The sequence below is a fragment of the Lissotriton helveticus genome, chromosome 4_1, assembly GCF_964261635.1.
Source record: "Lissotriton helveticus chromosome 4_1, aLisHel1.1, whole genome shotgun sequence".
Classification (NCBI taxonomy): domain Eukaryota; kingdom Metazoa; phylum Chordata; class Amphibia; order Caudata; family Salamandridae; genus Lissotriton; species Lissotriton helveticus.
The window spans coordinates 1,591,855,635-1,591,876,332 of record NC_136063.1 but is presented as its reverse complement, the minus strand read 5'-3'; the positions used below and the strand labels follow the sequence as shown (position 1 = coordinate 1,591,876,332).

General features: G+C 42.5%; 1 protein-coding gene across 4 annotated transcripts in view; it reads right to left on the bottom strand.

Moving 5' to 3' along the window:
- Positions 1-20,698, bottom strand: part of AMPH (amphiphysin) — a 959,953-nt gene that overhangs the window by 469,510 nt on the left and 469,745 nt on the right. For all 4 annotated transcript variants that reach the window (XM_078688208.1, XM_078688209.1, XM_078688210.1 and 1 more), the window contains exon 3: positions 7,304-7,358. In XM_078688208.1, the coding sequence (XP_078544334.1) occupies positions 7,304-7,358 (55 nt within the window). The remainder of the gene's footprint in view (positions 1-7,303; positions 7,359-20,698) is intronic.

The window sequence follows — 20,698 nt, the reverse complement described above, 5'->3', positions numbered from 1 at the left end:
ATTCCGTGCAAGGCCCGCTATATTCCAACTAGGCACCTTCAGGGCTTCGCCACCAACTCCTCCCAGACCTAATACATGATCACTCGCATGAGGGTCAAAAACAGTGCTAGGGGCCTCATCCGGGATCAAAGATAGGGCTTCCCCCCAGGGACCTCCGAGGGGGACCGGGCAAGCTCCCCCCCGTAATCAACAGCAATAGCGGGTTGGGACTGCTGCCAGGAGATCCTTCATTTGGGGTGGCTACATCCAATAAAGGTGGCACCGGAAAAGTCAACACATCCTAGGGCAACCTACATATTTCATGCACCACCCTTTGAGAGAGATTACCCATCACACCATGTTCGACTGGTACTACCAGGCCTATCTTATCGCTGGAGAGCTTGGGGACTGTATCAATATCTAGACAGTTGGAAGCTCCCCCCCCCGTAATCAATTCCATACTAGCAGGTGGATTACTATTTTCATGGTTACATGGAATTAACGTGGGCTTAGGGCAAAATGTAGAAAATATGCCATCAAAACAAGTTGAACAAGCTATCTTTGGGGTGAGTCAATCTACTTCTTCAAGGCAACTAAATCTGTTCTAGGTTGGTGCCCCGTTCCACCGACTTTGATTGCCCTGCCAGCCGCCTCCAGTCTCACCCCGAACATGATTTCTAGCCGATGCCCAATTCCCCCCGTAGTTAGAGCGTATTCGCGGGGGATAAAAGAAAGTAAGTGGTCTAGCTTCAATGGGCGAGTTCCCCCCATAGTTGTTCCATGAGCATATATGGTGTACCGTGTTTGGGTCTTCAAATGAGACAATAATACAATCCCCTGGAATAGATTTATGTGAGGTGCCTATCCATGGTACCCTTCGCACCATTAGAATTTTGCTTCTCAGATGATTGGGTAGCGGCCTGTTTTCATCCAGCCAATGTGTTACCTTATTCCTCAGTGACCAAAAGTTTTCCTGATAGTGCTTACCAATTTCCGGTACTCCTGTTAGCACCACTACGTACGGCCTTGCATCTGGGGGAAGATCTATAAAACCCCCACGCTGTTTCTCACTAAATTTGACCCCCTGTAGATTAGGTTGGTGTGTCTTAGATTCTTTAACCTTCAGGGCAGCGGTATCTTTCTGAGCTAATACAGATTGTGCAGGCAACTGTTTAGATACCTCCGTTACTGTGTTATTAACTTTGGTTTCGTAAGCCTTAGACCGGGGTTTAGGTATGGGTTTGATCAGTGGTATTGTGGATGAAATGACAGTGGGTGCTGGTGTGGTTTTATTAACACCGGGTGTGCTGTTAGGTTTATTTTCCACTATGCTAAGGGTTGCTAAGGTTACAATGCTCTTTTCTGCCTCTAGCAGCTGATTTTCTATGCGTGATAATCTAATTTCCAGAGGGGTTAGGAGTTTTTTTTTAACGTTTCCCAAACAATTTTCAAAAATTCCACATCTCTTCCCTCTACCACACACACTGGTACCCCGTCATTCTCACCTTCAATTACTAAGTCTTGCTCCCCTTCTGCTGCAACCAGGCTAGACTCATCGGCATTCAGACTGTTTATTTCAGTAACTGGGGGTACATGAAGGAGTATACCACCCCCACCTCCTGCAGTAAGGTTCCCACCCTTGAAATACTGGGCCTTTGCTACTTTAGCCTTCTTCCTAGAGTAGACAGATGTAGTGTTACGCTTTCTTTTTTGAATAGCACCCTCTTTAATAACACACAAATTCCTCCCACATGCCCCCTTTCCCTTAGGAGTTATCTCTATGGGTGCCCCCCGTGCCGGATCCACCCCACCCACGGATGAACTTAGATTGATGGAAGGATGGAGTAACCCCAAATTAGGGACTGGCAAGGGGGAAGTTATGTCCAAGGTGTGATGGACATCCGCCAGCGTCATAATTGATACTGGGCCAGTCCAACGCTCGGGGTTTTAACAGATGCAATATGACATAAAGATGATTTCTTAGCCATTGCCAACTCCTGGGACATTCTTCTAGCTGCATCTAGTTCCATAGAAACTCTCTGTTGCATTTTATTGATCTCTACATCTATAGCTGTATTAGTCCTGGTTATAAAGTCGTCGAGGGTCCCATTTAACTGTTTCCCTTTAGCAGCCCTGCTTCTGCTTTCACGCATGGACATTGTTCCTTGGTTCCCGCGAAGAACTAATAAGGTTAGGACGATGATAATATTTCAGAGCTAAAAGCCAAGAGGGGTGGCCCGGTCCGGTCTCACTCGGTCTCTAACGGCCTCAAACGGCCCGCCCTTTGCCCGGGCTTTTCCCGGGACGCTCCCGCGCAGCGGGTGTAACAGATTGTTAATATAGGGACTATAGTTGGTGGGGCGGGCAGGCAGGGAGAGCGGCCCAGGTGGTGGCAATTTGGGCTAGCGGGGACTCTTGGGAGATGTAGTCCCGGTCCCGCTGCTCGCAGCCCTGCCTACACTCACACACCCACAGCAGACTCCAAGGGGCCAACACTTCCAGTGGCCACGGACCCGCAGCAGCAAACCCCACGAAGCGGGACCCGCGAAGCGGGTACCGCGAGGCGCAGCACAAAGATTCAGGAAACAGAGCACAGGGTTCCGGCAGGTACAAAGAGTTCAGCAGAGCGTCCCAAAGTGATTCCAAATGCTGGGGTTTTTAAGTTCGTTGTTGGGGCGTGGCAGGCAGGGAGAGCGGCCCAGGTGGTGGCCTTCGGCTCGGGCCTTTAACGATTCAGCTGGCCTTTAATAGCCGGTATAGCCCGCTACGGCGGGCTATAAGGCTATATGAGTGACCTCAATTGAATTTGTAAAAAACCTAAAATTCTACTATAATAAAAACTGTTTTTCTTTTCAATTTGTTTGAAAATTAGATAAAATGTTTCATGATTTGTTGCAGAATGCTTCATGATTTGTGTATTTGTTTGCAGAATGCCTTGTTATGGTATTTTTGTGCATTGTTATGTGGTTCATATTATCGAAAATGCTTAGGCGGGGTTTACCCAGCTCCCAGTAATGACTCAGTGAGTGTACGCAGATTTTAATAATGATTCAGGGGGGGGGTCTCCTTGTTCCAGTAATGATTAAGTGGAGGTCAACAGAAGTTAAAAGATTATGAACAACTGTTATAAATAAATATAAATTAAACAGGGATAAACCAAAAAGTAAATCATTGGATGTTGGCACTCTTTTGTTTTCAATGGAGCCCCCAAAAAGTGATTAAACCAATTCATGTGGCCCTGTGTTCAGCGATGAAACTACAGTCAATAACTGGATGACTTTTGGAGAAGACAACACTTCAATCCCAACATCACGCTCCTTGAGAATGCGCATATGTGGGGCATGTCTGTGATGTTCTGAAGTATGTATATTTACTGCATTACGACAAAACTCGTAAAAATTAGGATTTATGAACCTCACACTTATTTTGAAAGGCACACTATCGAAAGTGTGAGATGTAAGCAAAAGCAGCAGTATCGGACAATAGGTATCAAGAAACATTTTGATTAAAGGACTTGTTGGTTATCTGAATGCTGTAGAACAAATTTTCTTTTTAAACCTGAATAATAAAAATAATTCAGCAGGCGTGTGACTGTGTTCTCATAAGGCTGACTTGCTTCATATGAAGGGCGCCCGACAATTATAATCAGAACAGGAAAAATAGCCTAATTTTAGCATTATTTCAAACAATTAAAATGAAGTCAGAAGAACGTGAAGCTGTTCTGTCGGTGGCAGCATACAATGCCAGCCTCATGAATGCATTATAGGCCGGTTAGGATAGCGGGCTGAAATCCATCAACAGGGAAGACATTCACGCAATGCATCACTCACAATATTGTATGCCTTTGTTCTTAACAGTGCTTAGACAATTGAGCTGACATGTTAATGTGCGTCGAGAAAGACACAAAACGTTGTCTACCATAGGATGTAAATCACAGTATAGATGCTAAAATGCAAAAAATTCAGGACGATTCAGTGCCCTGCAGTACTGATCCCATGTTTATAGCAATGCTTGTATAGAGGTGCTGCAGAAAAAGACAGCAGAACTAGGTTTGTGGTCTTTCACCTCCAGGAAAACTGTGGAATTATACTTGTTGATCCATTCTTATGTGGATCGAAAATAATGAGTTTCTCCAGTTTCCACCATAGGTGACCATATTTGGCCTTGGTTTAGAACAGCCTACGGAAATATCTTTTAAATATTCTATGTGTCTGTTTGAGCTGTTTCGTCTTTGGAAACCTTCCCCCTTCGTTCATTAATGGGCTTACAGATTATAGTCAACACCATCACCATTTGCTACAAAAGTTGGTTTACCACTCAACTGGCAGTGCCCAAGAGACTATTGAAACATCTGAAAAAAAACATCTGAAACCCTGGTGGGTAAGATAACTTGCCAAATCAAAAAAGAGACACCAAAACATCCCTCATAAATACTACAAAATATTTGTGCACCTTTTACCATATAAGCAGAAACAATAAAACTGCTTGACATTTACTGTATTGTGACAAAACAAAAATGTGTAAAATCACAGTCCCTAATATTTCATGAGCGTTACAACTAGAAATATGAATTGTTCCTCACTAAAATTAGTCTAATCAACTACAAAAAGGCAACATTCCAAACAATGGTAGTCAAAAAGAATGCCAAATATGTTCTCAAAAGCAATTCTCAAACTTTTGGCCTTGTAATATGAACAAGGCTTTGCAAGTTATCCGGATTTCAAGTGACACCATCTTCTCATGAGTCCTTTCTCCAGCACAAGCGTTTCCCAAGTACAAAAACATTGGATCCTGTCCAGATCTCAAAGGATTCATTCAGTGTGAACAAAAAAAGTTCTTTATCCAGTCCTGTGTATCTAACAATCATCAACAAAAGACATTCAAAATGTTCCCTTGTTTGATGATGGCTGTTAAGGTTTTGACACCTACTGTGGTACATCCACCAGCTGGTGTATGGCACGGGCCAGATAAAGTTTATACATTTTAAACGACTGATGAAATAACAGCCATTGCATCATGTCCCTCTGGTACAAAAACATAACCAAAGCGATCATTCTTCAACATATAATGTCCTGGAAATCCATTTTCGACTTAAACAAAATAATTTTTGTCTTCAAAAAATCAGTTTTTATTTTTAGGAAATACACAGTCCCTAAACACCAGCTTATCATTTTCATCAGGTTCTTACAAGTACAAATGGCTCACATAGACAAATTCTACTTCAAATGTCCAGGTATTACAATCATAGGCCAGAGATGCTAACTATAACACCAAGGATGCCTGTACTATGGTAAAAATGCCCACTATTATACCAGGACCACCACAGTGATATGGCTGGACATCATTGATCCGTCATGGCCATTATTATGTGACGGTTAACATTAAATCAGTGATAGCTAGATGCTCTTAATATGCCAATGATGGCTGACAGTATGCCACACCTAGACCATGAATGCCCAAAGTAGTCAAGGATGAGCATTATTATGGTATTGGCCATATTAGCCATGAAAGGACGCAATTGTGCCAGAGAGGAACCCGTTATGTGACAGGGGCAGCATATACCTTTGTTGGTTTTGACACCAAGCATAGCTTTCAGGGAGCAACACTATTTGTTAGGGTGGTGCACAAAGTCACACAGACATATTTGTGCACACCTGCATACAGAACGATAAACTGGAATGTACCTCGAGAGATTGCCAGTGGCTAAGATTAATTCAGGCATTCCATCCATCTTTTTGTTGTTGCTGTTGCAGTTTACACACGCACAGGCATGCCATCACTGGCTTTTGCTGGCACTCTTCTTTCATGGCCTATAGTTCACACGGATGTATGACATTACAACGCATGCTTTTACCACGCATGCCTTTACAACGCGGTTTTTACAACGCAAACCTTTACAACGCATAGCACTTTGGGGCGCTGGATAGTGAATAGATTAATTTACTATTCCAACTCCAGTCCCCGTGGACACTAGGGAAGGTGTTGGATAGTAAATTAAACGTATTCCCTATCCTAGAGCGCCCCCCAGCGCAATGCGTTGTAATGGTTTGCGTTGTAAAAGTTGCGTCGTAAAGGCACTGCGTGGTAAAAGTTGCATTGTAAAGGATGTTTCCCGTTCACACACATGGTGTGACTAATAGAGAAGATTCTACAACATGGTCAGCCTCCTTGTGACTTAGCTAAAATCACACTGGAGACAGATGGACATCTGGCAGACTCCATAAGATAACATGGCAGTTTGATTGTTATCATGAGACCCTGCAATGGGTTTGTCTGGCTGTCACTCTGAGGGTCTTGAGATGAGCAGTGCTGCATTCTTTAAAATACACATAATGTTTGAATGAGGAACTGGTACATCGCATGTTCGCCGAGGCATCTTAGCAATTAAACCTATAGTTAACTACTATTAAACAGAAGGGAGAGTACTACAATTAAAACAGATACATTTTCGAGCTTTCTTAAATGCAATTAAATCACGTTTGGCCAAAAAGTAAAAAGGAGGCGGCTTCAAGTTTTATCAGCAGCAACCTAAAAAGCTTTATCACCAAATTTCCCTGTCTGGGTTTTTGGAATTGTTAAGACAGAAGGCACAAGGTGAGTGCAATTTAGATCTATTTTTCTAGCTGCTATTATAGGATCATACACAGGATGTGCTATGGACTGACAATACATCACAGTACTGATATTCAAATGTTTTGCAGAGCTATAGATATTGATTCATCAAAATGAAAGGGGTAGCGGGAATGACATCACGTATGACTACAAGGGCATATTGACGTTGTTCCTTTTTCCGCTTCTTTAGTCCCTTTAGGTTGCCGGAAGGCTACGGGAAAGGGAAAGATTGGGAATCTCAGCTAAGAAACAGGGCTCCTAAAAACATGCATGCCTTTTGTTCTCACAACTGACATAATCCTGAGACCAGGAGCAGTGAGATCACTTCCAGGGGTGCCAAAGGCTAATCCAGGCATAGCATTTGCTAGTACTGGCAGCCTCTAATTTAAAAAAAATGTCAGTGACCACCAAGAGCAGGTCCAGAGTTGGTGGTGAAATCCTTTCTATATTTGTTCCCCAACATGAAGGGATCATGCGCTGTACAGAATTAAACACAGAGGTATTTGCAATCTCCTCTATATTCATCCTTCAATTTTTCCATTGAGACCACCATGTTAGTTCACTGCTTGGCTTTATTCTGGTCTCTTTGGCTCAGCAGCTCAGCAGTGGCAAATCTTTGACAGGCAACAATGTATTGGTACATACATGCTCACAGCCTTATCCTGCGCCCAAAAACATATCACATAAGAAGAATGAAAGCTTTTTAGATCACCTTTGATGGCCGCTAAATATCCTTTGAGTTCTCTCTGAAGCCTTGATCCTTCTGTCTGTGAAACAAAAAAGAAAACATAAAAATAAATCTTTGTGATAAAAGATAAGAGTTTCTTAATCAATACGGTAAAAATGCACACAGATTGCCAACTGATATTTCTTTCCTGATAACACAAGTGGCATATCAAGATTACGACCAAACTAGGGGGTTCATTTGGGGTTCATTTACAACACAATTACGCCACACTGTGCCGCGAATCAGCTTTCTGCACCATAAGGAAAGTGAAGGGATGGGCCATATTAATGGCAATACGATGCATCCCTGTCTTTTACTTTGCACTGGTGCCATTTAGTCAGTCTTGCACCAATACAGACACCCTAGCACCGTGTAGCAAGGGTGCCTGCTTTGAATTCCGGTGCAGGAAAGGACACATTACTTCACAAAAACAATCACTGCACCTGCACTTGAAAGGCACACAGTACTCATTCCCAGATTTAGGCTATGTTCTAAATCTGAGAATGTGTCAATACCACAGCATCACCCACAGCATGCCTCCCAGACACAATGTGAGGCAACGCAGTGACTTGTGCTGCGTTGCCTCACACCATATCTACGTGGCCATGAAGAGCCACACAGGGTGGCTTTTCTGTGACCTCGTAGATATGGACCTGCACTATGTGCCTCTGGAGCCTCACAAAAGTGATGGGTTGTGATGGAAATGTGCCGCTAAGGGCTTGTAAATAAACCTCTAAGACGTTTCAGACAGCATTAAGGTTTTCTGTGGCTATGCGAACACAACCTCTTGAGATTACACCATATGATAATGTCCAAAAAAACATATTTTTAGAAGGTGGGTAGGCTTTTTGTCCTGTGTCAGACTTAGGGGGCTAATAGGATGTAGGGCGGATCACCACCTCCCGCATGGCGGTGGCGATCCTCCCTACATCCTAGACCGCCCGCCACCCATTTCCCCCTCACCATATTAGTAAGGCGGGGGGAATGCGGAGGACGGGAAGATCGCCCACCGCTTTTCCACCCAGTCAACATGTCAACTGGGCGGAAAAGGGTTTCATATGGTTGCGGTGTCTACTAGACACCGCCATCCATATCAGGAAGCAGGCGGGAGGGAGCCTTTCTGTGGCGGCATTGCCGCCATGGAAAGGCATGCAGATTTCGAGGTTGGGGGCCCTTTGCGGGCCCCCAGGATGTTGGGTGGAGGCTGGGGGGCACATGGGGGATACCTATGGTACCCCCCTACATGTGCATGCACAACATGGCAGGCACCGCGCGACATGCGTTTTTGGCATTGCGGCGGGCGGTGCCCAGAGCACCGCCCGCCGCAATGTTAGCTATGCAGGATGCGCCCGCCAGTGTGGCAGGCGCATCCTAATGTCACCCATAGGACCACCGCACATATGGTGGGCGGTCCCTTTTACCGTCAGGATGGCGCGCGGACAAAGTCCGCCCGCCATCCTAATGATGCCCTTAGTCTCAGGATGTCTGATCACTTTACAATTGGAAGCCATACCTACCAATGTAGCAATAAATGCCTACAAGGCCAAGACAAATTGACTCCATTAAATTATATCTACCTTCTCCAAACTCACAACAAAGTTTATAATAGTCAACAATGTACAGAAAGTACAAAGTACACAAGTTTCTGAAAATTATGGAGTTGTATGTATTTTACCATGTGATAACCACCTTTAATAATCATGTAACATACTCCAGATCCTCACATACAGCACAATAACATTAATTTATGTAAAGATAAACAGCTGAAATATCTGTTTACAAAACAATGTGGGTTGCAACTTTTTGAAAGAAATATACATTTTACATTAATTATTATTTTTGGTTGAACCTTTAATTTAGAAAACATTTATTTAGAAACCTAGCTTGTCTTTTCCCTGACAATACCTTAGAACTAGATGATGTCATCCAAATTCTAGGATTGGAAAATTCGGCAAGGTGCTTTCCACAAAACTGAAGCATAGTACAAATCAATGTGCATCAATTTATAATTAAACACATCATGGTATGTTTATTAATACGGTAGTGGTTTTTAATATTGTGTGACTAGCTAAAATACTATTCTTAATCCAGTCGTAGAATGTTTGCAAACGTTTTCACAGAAGATAAGTATATCAGTTATTAAATCAATGTTTATGTGAATGTACTTTCATAAAAAGTGTTGACTGTGTAGAACCTTTCTTCCACCTTGTTTTCAATCAGTCTGTAAATATAACTTTTTACCAATAGCTTCGTGCCTAAAATGTATTAACCCATACATACTGCATTCTAACATTAATTTGTTGTGGTTTCCGCTTAATAGATTCTAATAAATACACTGAGATGATTTTAGTTGAGATGCCTGGAACTTATGAAAATTCAGTTAGCTTCTGGTAGCCACATATATCAGGCCAATGCTGAACACCCTTAGCTCCAAGTTTCTAATGTTATTTTAGGTCACCAAATTAAGATTGTTTGGATTAATCAATTAGAAGTTATCGTACCTACACATAAGATGATAAAGATATAATATTTCAGAGCTTTGTGCATATCTTCTCTTATGATGGCATTAAACAATATGATAATGTACAAGCAACAAATTTGGAGACGTTTGATATTCCTTGTGTTCTTCAGATTTTGTGTTGGGACATCTGAATACTGTGCGAGTTGTTGAAATCATATGTACTCATGTACCAATGACTGCCTAGTAGGATCACATTTATCTGCTCGACTAAATCAGATTACTACGTTTTTAGTAATGACAACAATATTTATAGAAGGAAACATAGAACAGAAAATTCCCATATAGAAATTAAGGAAATTATGATTTTCTATATGTTGTTTTTTTTAAACTTTATTTTTGAAATGTTATGCTGTTAAACATACACCATCAGTATATCAGATTCATCCATAACATTGCGTCGTGCACATAGTTATTAAGCATCATAAAGCCAGGCACAATACATGTAATTATAAGGCAGTGGGGCGAGACCAAGTCCATCCATTTAGCAGTTTTTGTAAAAAAGGCAGTCCATCCTGTAAGGGGGCTCACAATTTTCCAGCGTCAGTAACATCAGTTGATCATCAGCTATCAGAACAGTGCATTAGAACAAGAATGTGTAATATCATCGCTCTCAACAGCAGCATATAATTAGTCAGCAATACATCAGGGTCAGCACCAAGTTCACAGTTGCAAATATCTGCAATAGCGGCAACACCTAAGTAGGCATCCCTTCCATCCCTAGTAGCACTTTACGTGGGGCGGCCATCCGACCCCGGGGCACCACGCTCCGCGACCCTCACATCTGTTCTCTCCTCATCACTCAGCAAATACGTCTGCAAAGGGCCCCACACATCCCTCGGCCTAGAGGACATTGGTAACAGTTCCGCATATACAGCAGATTGCTCCTGGCAGTATATAAGATCATGCAGCCAATCCTTGAATTTCGGAGCTCTCCCTCTCCCCCACCTACAAGCAATACTATGCTTCGCCATCAAAAGAGCAATATCGAAAAATGTCCTTGCCTTTTTAGGATATTGCATAGTGTATCCCAGCAGCATCATTAAAGGGTCCATTTCAAGATTAGTGCCCATCAGGCGCTCTAGTGCCTTATGAACTTGTGACCAATACTCGTTCACAGCCGGAAATTCCCACACCAGATGCATGAATCCCGCCCCAGGCCTCTGGCACCTTGCACACCTGTCATGGTCTGATAAGTGAAAGCGGTATTTCTTGGCGGGAGTATAATATATATGTTGCAAGAACTTATAGTGTATGACTTTGAATGTGCAGCTAGCTGTTATGTTTTCCATGATGCTGCAGCAATATCTCCATTGTTCATCTGTTATCTCCTGCCCCAGGTCTGCCGACCACTGGGTACGAGCGGAACTAGCAATGCCTGTCCTGCACTCCCTGATTAGTTTGTACAATTTTGACACTAAGTGTTTCCCGTCAGGGGAGCTTAGGAGAAGGTGTAATGGCGCAAAGGTCTCTGGCTCCGAAGGGAACTCTGGAAGTAACATCCGCATCCTCTGTCGGAGACGGACGTTTAAGAAAATCTCCAGTGGCGTAAGGTAAATATCATGAAATAAATGCTCCTGCGTCCGGAGCTGACCACCAGCAAAGAGGTCGCCCCACGTAGTAATCCGTAGTCTTTTACACAGGGCTCGAAATCCAGCCTCCTGCAGTACGATCATGCCAGGGTGATATGCGAGGGGGAAGCGTGGCGAGTACAATAATTGCACTCCCAGGATGCACGCTATCCGCCTCCAAGCGTCTACTGTACAGGTGACCGTTGTAATGGGAGTCTCCACAGCACCCAGTGGACCATGGATCACTCCGCTAAGAGGGAGCGGGCGGGCCACCCAATCCTCAACAGCCAGCTGGGGCATGAACGGTGTAGGCCTCATCCAGTGATATGCGTTGTGAGCCTGTGCACTCAAGTAATAAGTCTTCTAAGTCAGGAATATCGAATCCGCCTTTATTATACGGTTGTGTGATAATTGCCCACCAAAGGCGGGGCTGTTTGCCACCCCACACCAACCGGAGCAGCGCAGAACGTAGTGTCTTAAAAAAGAAGGCGCCAGGGTAATAAGGGATATTGAGGAACAAATATAAAAACTGGGGTAGTACCACCATTTTCACAAGAGACGCTCTCCCCGCCAGTGATATTTATAACGATATCCATCGGGTGACTCTAGCCTCTAATTTCGTAATCGCCATTCCATAATTCAAACGCAGCATCTCCTCTCGATCTCTGGACACCTGTATCCCTAAATACCGCAGGTCATCATCACACCATTCTAAAGGGAAGTCTAAGGGGAATTTAGCAACTACATTCATAAGGGGGAAGAATTGTGATTTTCCCCAGTTAATATAAACCCCCGAGAGTGGTTCGAACAACAAGAACTCTCTGAGTAGAGGGTTTAGATTGGGTTCTGGGTCCCTCACATACAGCGTTATGTCGTCCGCATAAAGCGATATCAACAGTTGTTGCTGATAACACCGGAATGCTTTGTCATTGTGAATCTGGCGTAGTCTGGCCGCTAGTGGCTCAATCGCAATTGCGAAAAGCAAAGGTGAGAGAGGGCATCCTTGGCGTGTGCCCCTAGTAAGTTCCATAGCCGAAGACATATGACCATTGATCACTATTTTAGCTGTTGGTTTATAATACAACAATTTAAGCCATGTCACAAACATGGGCGGGAATCCCATCCGCTGTAGCACTTTAAATAAATAGCTCCATTCCACAGAGTCGAATGCCTTTGTGGCATCCAAGAAAACTGCCGCAACCGGGAAGTCAGGCGCAACCGTCTGTATCAAGGAGAATAGGGTACGTAACTTGTGAGTCGTGGCGCGCCCTCGGACAAATCCCGATTGATCCGGGAAGACTATCTTATCCATCAATAATGTTAACCGGGTGGCCAAGACTTTCGCAAGAATTTTAGTGTCGCAATTAATTAGCAACAAAGGCCTATAAGAGTCCGGCTTCTGGGGGGGTTTCCCAGGTTCCAGCAGCGAGGAAAGGAGCACTTCTCTCATCGAGGAGGGCAAGACCCCTGCCTCCATAGATTCCTCAAATAGTTCGAGTAGCACCCGGTGCCATGATATCCACATAGCATTTATAAAATTCAGCAGGTATGCCATCTAGTCCCTGAGTTTCCCATTTTGCAAGGACATTATTGCTTCCCGAATCTCGATGATTTTCTATATGTTTCACCATTGGATAAACGCATGCATTTAGCAGTCTATACTGCGTGCAGCACTATAAAAACCAATTAATTATGTCAAAGAATGCTTAGACTATTTTTATGTTTTAAAAGCCCCACACATTTTCTGCATTGTTGTTCAAGAGAGAGGCATAACAAGTGAAGGCTCTCTGGCTGACTCTATAAAATGCTGCACACAATTCCAACAAAATAAATTGCAGGTACTTGTCCTCAAACTAATATTTTCCTGATCTCACCTTTTTTTGCCGAGGCATTCTCATTTTATTGAGTCCAAATAAAAAAGTGGTGAACACATTATTATTCTATGGGACTTTAGTGCACCAGCGATGAAAGCCATATTTAGAGGGAACAATTTTCCAATTCATATCAGCTGTTATCAAATGAAAGGCGTCCCCAGTTGACTTCTTAATAATGGAAGTGATAGTCACAGTCATAATATGAACAATGTTTGATCACATTAACAGACAACCTAACATCGTGAGCGTTGACAGTTCCCAATGCTATTTGCCCTTATTTGTTTCTCCATAAGAACTCTGTTGTTAGTTTGCCCTTCTTTAAAAGAAAATGAAAAGTATGGAGCCGATTGCAATCTGGGTCGGAAAGCTCTCCGTCCGAGCCGGATCCAGGGTGTTTTCTGACCAATCCGGACTCCTGCAGTCCGACCAAGCAAGTACGATGCGGCCGAATGCTGTTGGACTCGGTTCGGTCGGACTCCCATAAAAGTCAATGGGAGCCAGTCGAACGACGCGTGCATGGGCTCCCATTGACTGAATGGGTACGTCGTGGACAAGTGCGGACAGTGGGTATGCGTTGGTGCCATCCGCACCGTACATGCCTGTGTTGGGGAGACCCATGGGTCTCCCCCTGTGTCCGAGTCATAAGGCTGCTGGTAACAGGGGGTCCGATACGGACCTCCAAAGTCCAACTCCAGGAGCTATTGCGAGCCGCACGCTCCAACTCGATCCGGCTGCCCGAATTGAGCATCGTACTTGCTCGGTCGTGAAGCATCTCCATTGCGCGCCAGGGATTAAGATAGGGTACAGAGAGCCTGGTGACGAAGAGACCGAAGTAAGATACTAGGTAAAAGGTCACCTGTGTAAGACCGTTATGTCATGTGGATGGGGCAAAATGTATGTAATTGTATTTACATGATGGGACTATCCTAAAGGACATGACACCTTCAATCAGCACCCAACCTTAGACAAGACAATATGAACTGAATCAATCAAACTACCACAATTGCAATTAGGAGCACCACCAAGATCTCACCAGATTCAAACAAAAATACTAAAAAACAGGGTCATTCTATTTAACCAATACTTGACTAATCTTCCTTCTGTTCAATAAAAAAACACATAGAAGGAAAACGCGAAACATAATTTAAAGAAAGTAAATGATCAAACACAAGTACAATAAAACCAACTAAACTAAAATCCACCAATGCAAGTAGAACTCGAAATTGACAAAATACTCTGTCTTGTTCTTCTTACTATTGTCTGTAAGGTTCTTCTGTCCCTCTCTTGGTGCCCTTCAGACCTATCACATCCAAACTGCAGGCTAACCTTACTTAGAAAGAAGTAGGAAATGTTGAATCTGCAAATGGAGGTTCAATCATCTTGATTGAACTTCAGAATCTCCTTTTTGAGATTCAAGGAGTTTAGTTTGCTTCTTAAAGGACACATTTTCTCCTGAAGTATTTAATGTTTGCCTGAATATTCATTAGGAATTCTGGCGCTAAGATTAGTGTCCAAATTCTGATACTGTTTAATTGGGATAGATAATAAATCACTATGAAAGAGTGCTCCCAAATATTAAGCATGTCTATCAGGCTGTTTTTCTCCAACCTACTTACCAGCAGTGGTGCATGGATGGTTGGTCCTACGTATCTCTCTTGAGGGCATCATCTCCTCTTTTGGTTTCTCTTAATATTTTTGTGCTTTTACTCTGATCTTCATTTTATTCCTACCTTCTAACCCTACAGTCACTCACAGTTCTCTGATTGCTTCAAAGCTATTTGGCATTAAATTTACTGAAGGTTCCTGATGCTGAACTCCTGAAGCCTCTACTTATTATACTCTCTTTTACACATCACTCCTTGTTGTTCCATCTACTCCCCCACCCCCAGATAACTTGAGTTTCTCCTTCACTGCAACACATTTCAGTGCAGTTTTCAACTGTATAATATCTGTGGAATAGTTTGATACTATGAACACAAGGGAAACACTTTATCAAGTGAAGAACATAGGGAAAATACACCCATGTCTTACAGTAAATGCTACTTATGCACTAATTACTGGACTAGTGATTGGTAACTTGGATTACTGCAAAGGCCTGTTCATGGGCCCCTCTCAATATTTCTACCACCAATTAGACAAGTTTCTTCACTTTGCTCAGGCAAACACCCATCATTCTCTCTTGTTAAAAAGTCTGGACATTCTGAGCTAAAACAATTGAGTTCAAAGTGGTGCACCGAATTTCCCTAAACTTCGTTGCTTACATACTTACTGACTGTCTACACCACCACCACTCAAAGGATTTTTTAATCCACCCTCTAATATTGCCAGTAACCCTCAAACCACCTTTTGAAGGGTTCAGATTTTAATGTCTCTTTCTGTTTTCTAGATTCCCACTACTGAAACCCACTGCATCTTGAGGTCTGCGCCTCTTACTAAAATGTGTAAAACTACACCGAAGTGGCATAGATGTAATCGAAAAGGACAAACAACCAATGACCCACAAACTATAGAGAACCTATTTTTAAAATGTGTATTTATTTCGATATCTGCCCCTCACAAAAAAGCGTTTTTGTATAATACTTCAATTACCCACTTTGGCTGATTTATACACCCTATCTACCTATCATGCTATGTACCTTTACTGTTCTATTGTACAACATTTCTGGTTGAAATGTTATACCGCTCATGCAAATCATGAGAATAATACAATGCTTAATTAGGTAAAATAATGACAGTCACAATTAGGTCCCAGAACAGATGTTTTCTTATATGAAATCATAAAAGTTTATTTAAAGGTGTCATTTTTTTCTGGGACGGTGAAAGCTTAAGGCATTCAGCATGCAGTCAAATATTTGCTGATATTTGTGAACCTTAAAAGGAACAGATGTTTTTTCCTCTAGCTCTCCCAATATTACACAAGTACCTTAGTTATTCAATTTCTCTACGTGCACAACATATAAAATCTCCACTTCTTCCTTGGTCTTTGTAACCTCGAAGCTTTGCCATCTTGATACAAAAACGCTGGAAGCAAAGAAAGTTGCTAAATTCACATTATACTATTTAACACTAATTGCAGCATCGCCCTTTGCTGAAAAAGGTGAAATGCCTTGTAGCTCTGTATGTTTGCTTGATGCTATTTATATAACTATCAGGCTGTGCATGTTAATTTATGCACTGTTCCTTAGCATGCGACTGTAAGTGTAACAGTGTGAATTTCTTCAGCCTGATGAAAGCTCTATAAATGTAAATTTTTTAAAGCACCAAGTGGGTTCGCAAATTGCAGGAAGACACTTACCACAGGGTTCCTTTCATAGTATTTACCATCCAGAGTATTTCTTGTATGTATTAGTGACACATTCACTACATGCAATTCAACAAATTCCAACACTAACAACACACAGCTCTGCCACATCTTGCTCGATCCTGCTTTTTCAGTTTCTATATTTATATGTATGATATCCAAATGCTTATAAGCTTTGGTGTGGGATAATGAGGAATCCACGTGCTCCTCCCAGCAATGCATGCGTCCATGTATTTCCTCCAACAGTGCCTGCATTCACATGCTGCTTACATTGGTGAATGCAGAAGATTTTGTATTGGATAAAATACCCATTGACTAGAGCACAACTCTGGAATGACTGAGGTGATGATTGTGGGTGAATGTGGCAATATTTGAAGCCGTAGGTTAAGGACATCAGAGGTGTGACCAATCCCTCCCCCACTGCCCACTGTGTGTAGTCTGTGGTTAATGATTGACATGGAGCTCATTCTTGAACCCCAGGCACTGATAGAGTCTTTGTCCTCTTTTTCAACCTTACCAGGAAACACATTTGTCCTATATCACTCCATAATATAGACTACGGCTTTAACTAATGCAGTAGGATCAAGACTCGATTATGGCACTTCACCTAATATTGGGTTTTCAAAACCACTCTTACCAAAACTACAAATTGTAGTTTTGTTCTTCCTTCTGTATACAAGTTTGATCATGTAATATCCTTCCTAGCGATTTCCAATGGATACTAACATAGTTACGCATCAAATTTAATGTATGTGTATGTGTTGTTCACTGAGCATCGTCTAGTATTGATTGCACCATCCTCTTTTCCTGTAAATGGACTCTCACATAATAATATTGAACCCCTTTGTTCTGCTTTAGTGCCCTTCTGAATGTCCCGTACTTCCAAAGGAAAAAGAAGAGGTGATTGCTCTTTCTCAGTAATGACGCCCCCCCCCCCCCGCTCAGTATGGATTTTCCACCTTTGAGATTTCAGTACATAGTTTCCTTCTCCATTTTATGCAAACATTTTAAACTCTGATGTTTACTCCTCTAATTTCTTTCAATTGTCCATTTTGCAGCATGTGAGTTTAATTGTTTTCTCCTTCTTTGCAGCGGTGTTTGCAAAATAGTTATTGAATTACCATACCATACAATAACATACCAAACAATACCATACCATACCATATCAATACCATACCATGCCATACCACAATGTATCAAAAGGCTGCAGCAATTCAACAAGTTTTATAACATTATATTGCTTTATTGCCCCTTGCCTTTGATCTCTGCTTGGACTCCTAACATTGCGTTTTGGCCCACCTTGCTTTCTATTCTTTGTATGTGTCCCTCTAGAACCTTATGACCTAATTGTACCTCAGGATTCTCTGAGTGACAGTTGCTGAGGAGCTGTGAGTGGATGAATTTGAATCAAGAGCCTGCTTGCCTTCCTGCACACCTTCCCTTCATAGTATGATTATTTTTTTCAAAGTGGTAACAGACTGCTGGGATCAAACAGAATTTAGCGTTCAATGCAACCTCAGGGATTGTTGTATTACTCCCCTGGTGTTTTATAGCATCCGTGAATACTCTGCAGTGATTAATGCAGCATGCAAGGGAGTCACCGATGAGTGGTATGCAGCAGTTTCTAAACTTTAGAAACGACTGCATACCCCCCGGCACCCTTACACACACTGCAGTAATCACTGAAAAGTATATAAGGGCGCAGAGGGGCATACACTACAGAGTATCTAAGAGCACCATGAAGTATGCACTGCAGTGGTTTCCAAACAGGGCCGCAAGAGGGACCACTCCCTCTATGTTTAAAAAACACTGCAGATTAAACTTTATTCTAATGTGGATTTTTAAACATGGAGGGACTTCTCCCTCTTCCAGGCCTCTTTGGAAACAATTCACTGCAGATTAATTCCGTTGGTGAAGCTGCAAAATGTATAAGTAAATCCCCATTGCGAGAGTAATGCAAAATTATCAAATTCCTCAGATTGTGCAAGTGGAATTAATATTTCCTATTAGCGTAATGGTGTACTTGCCTGCAAGATGAGAGTGGATGCTCGTCGTGATAGGGACGGCATGGTGTGTTAATAGAGCTCCATCAGGATGGATGTGATGAGATCATGTTTCTTCAGACCCTATATGAGACATGTGACACCATGTAGGATATCCCTAAGAGGTGAAAGTGTGGAGTCTGGAAGGCTATGGAGTAGGGCATTACCATCATCCAGATGCAAGAGTACTTGAATACAGCAATTATGAAGTCACTTTTTGAAAGAAATAGTTTGACTTTCTTTAGAAGAGAGAGCTGGTGTCAGGCCATGTTTGTATTTCTAGACAATGTGTTCCTTATGGATGAGGTTGGTGTCCAGGGTGAACCCAAAGGACTTGGCATTCGGTAAAAGTTGAGGTTCCAACAGTCAAGTTAAATGTCATTGAACCAGGTCAGTACTGTATATTGTTTCCTATTTTTGGCAAATAACAGGAACCATGTCTTGGTTGGGTTGAGTTTCAGGTAGGCGCTAGACATCCAGGTCTGGGTGATGTGTAAGCACTGTTTGAGGCATTGGATTTCCGAAGCTGAAGATACTCTCAAGTAAATTTGTGTATCACCAACATAGTAGGAAATCTTGATGCTGTTATCTATGGGTACGGTGTGGACAGGTTGAAGATGACAGGAAACAGTCTGGAGACCTAGGGAATTCCTGGAGTTGCCCAGGTGATCAAACTGGTGTTGATTAGAAAGATAGGAGGAGAACCAGTGAAGGACATTCCCGGTGAATCTAATGTGAGACTCCAATGTGTGTACGCAGGTGAGATGGTTGGCTTGATGAAGGCAGTTGAGAAGTAAAGCAATAGCAGGAGACATCTTGCTCTGTTGTCAATAGGGAATCCTCTACGGTGTGTAAGATTGGCGTCTCCATTCAGCAGCGTGATCTGAAGTCAGACTGGTAGTCGCGTTGAAGATGGTTAGCAATGATTTGGTCTTGGAGTTTAATATCGACTGAGTTTTCAATGATCTTTCTGATGAATGAAAGAAAGGGCAGTGGTGTGCCAGCTGCTGGGGAGGCTTCTTAGGGGTGACAGGATCTGTTGTGTCTTGAGAGTTTCTGTGAAGATGGTGTGAGTGACGGGGTGAAGACAATGACAAGTAGGGTTAAGAGAGCATCCCTGGATAGAACTCTGATGAAGGGCAATGGTAAGACATCATCTACATAAGGAGTAGCTGTGAAGTATTTTGGTATTTCAGTGAGATCTGGAAAGGATAGAGCTTTGAAGGCTGATCTTTCCGGTAATCTATGGGAAGTGTGGGTGTAGGAATTAAAGCAGGCTTGGTGATGTTGTCCATGTGCTGTTGGATCTTCTATATTTTTTTAATGAAGCAGAGGTGGATGGCATTGCACTTTTCTGTGGAATGAGGAATAGGTGGGTCCCGCAGGAGGTTAATGCAGTGCTTGATTGTCTCGAACAGCATTCTGCTTCTAGTGCTGGCTGTATGGGGAGGGGAGTCATTGTGTGGCTACGAGGTATAGGAGAATGCATGAAGTTAATTTTCATGTATAACTGCCAGCATGTGAGAAACTCCTTAGGCATTTGTAGTTTATACAAAATGCAGCTTCCCATTTGTTTAGTGGTCTAACTAGAATATATTTCACTTGTCTAAAGACCTCTTCATTGACTTCCGATCTCTAGTAGGGTTATTTTTCAGATCTTAATTAATATTCAAAGACCAAAATATCATTGCATGCCGGGTTCCATGAGCACTAAATTTAAGTGATATAACATTTCTGTCTCATTATTCCTAAATCTTGAACGGTTACATTTAGCGATAGATCCATGGTTGCAGCTAATGTATCTAGGGCCCGATGTAGGTCACCAAATACCGGTCGGTAACGGCCGAATTCGGCCGTTACCGACCGGTATTTGGTGATTGAGATGTAGGGGCCATTATTTTACAGTATCAGTAAATTTACTGAATCGGTAAATTTACTGATTCTGTAAAATGCCGATTCGGTAATTTTAACCAATTCGGTAAATCCCAGATGTAGGTAGTACTGTTTACAGTGCTACAGGCCTTCAGAATTCGGTATTTTATCACCCAATACAATTGGGTGGTAAAATACCGAA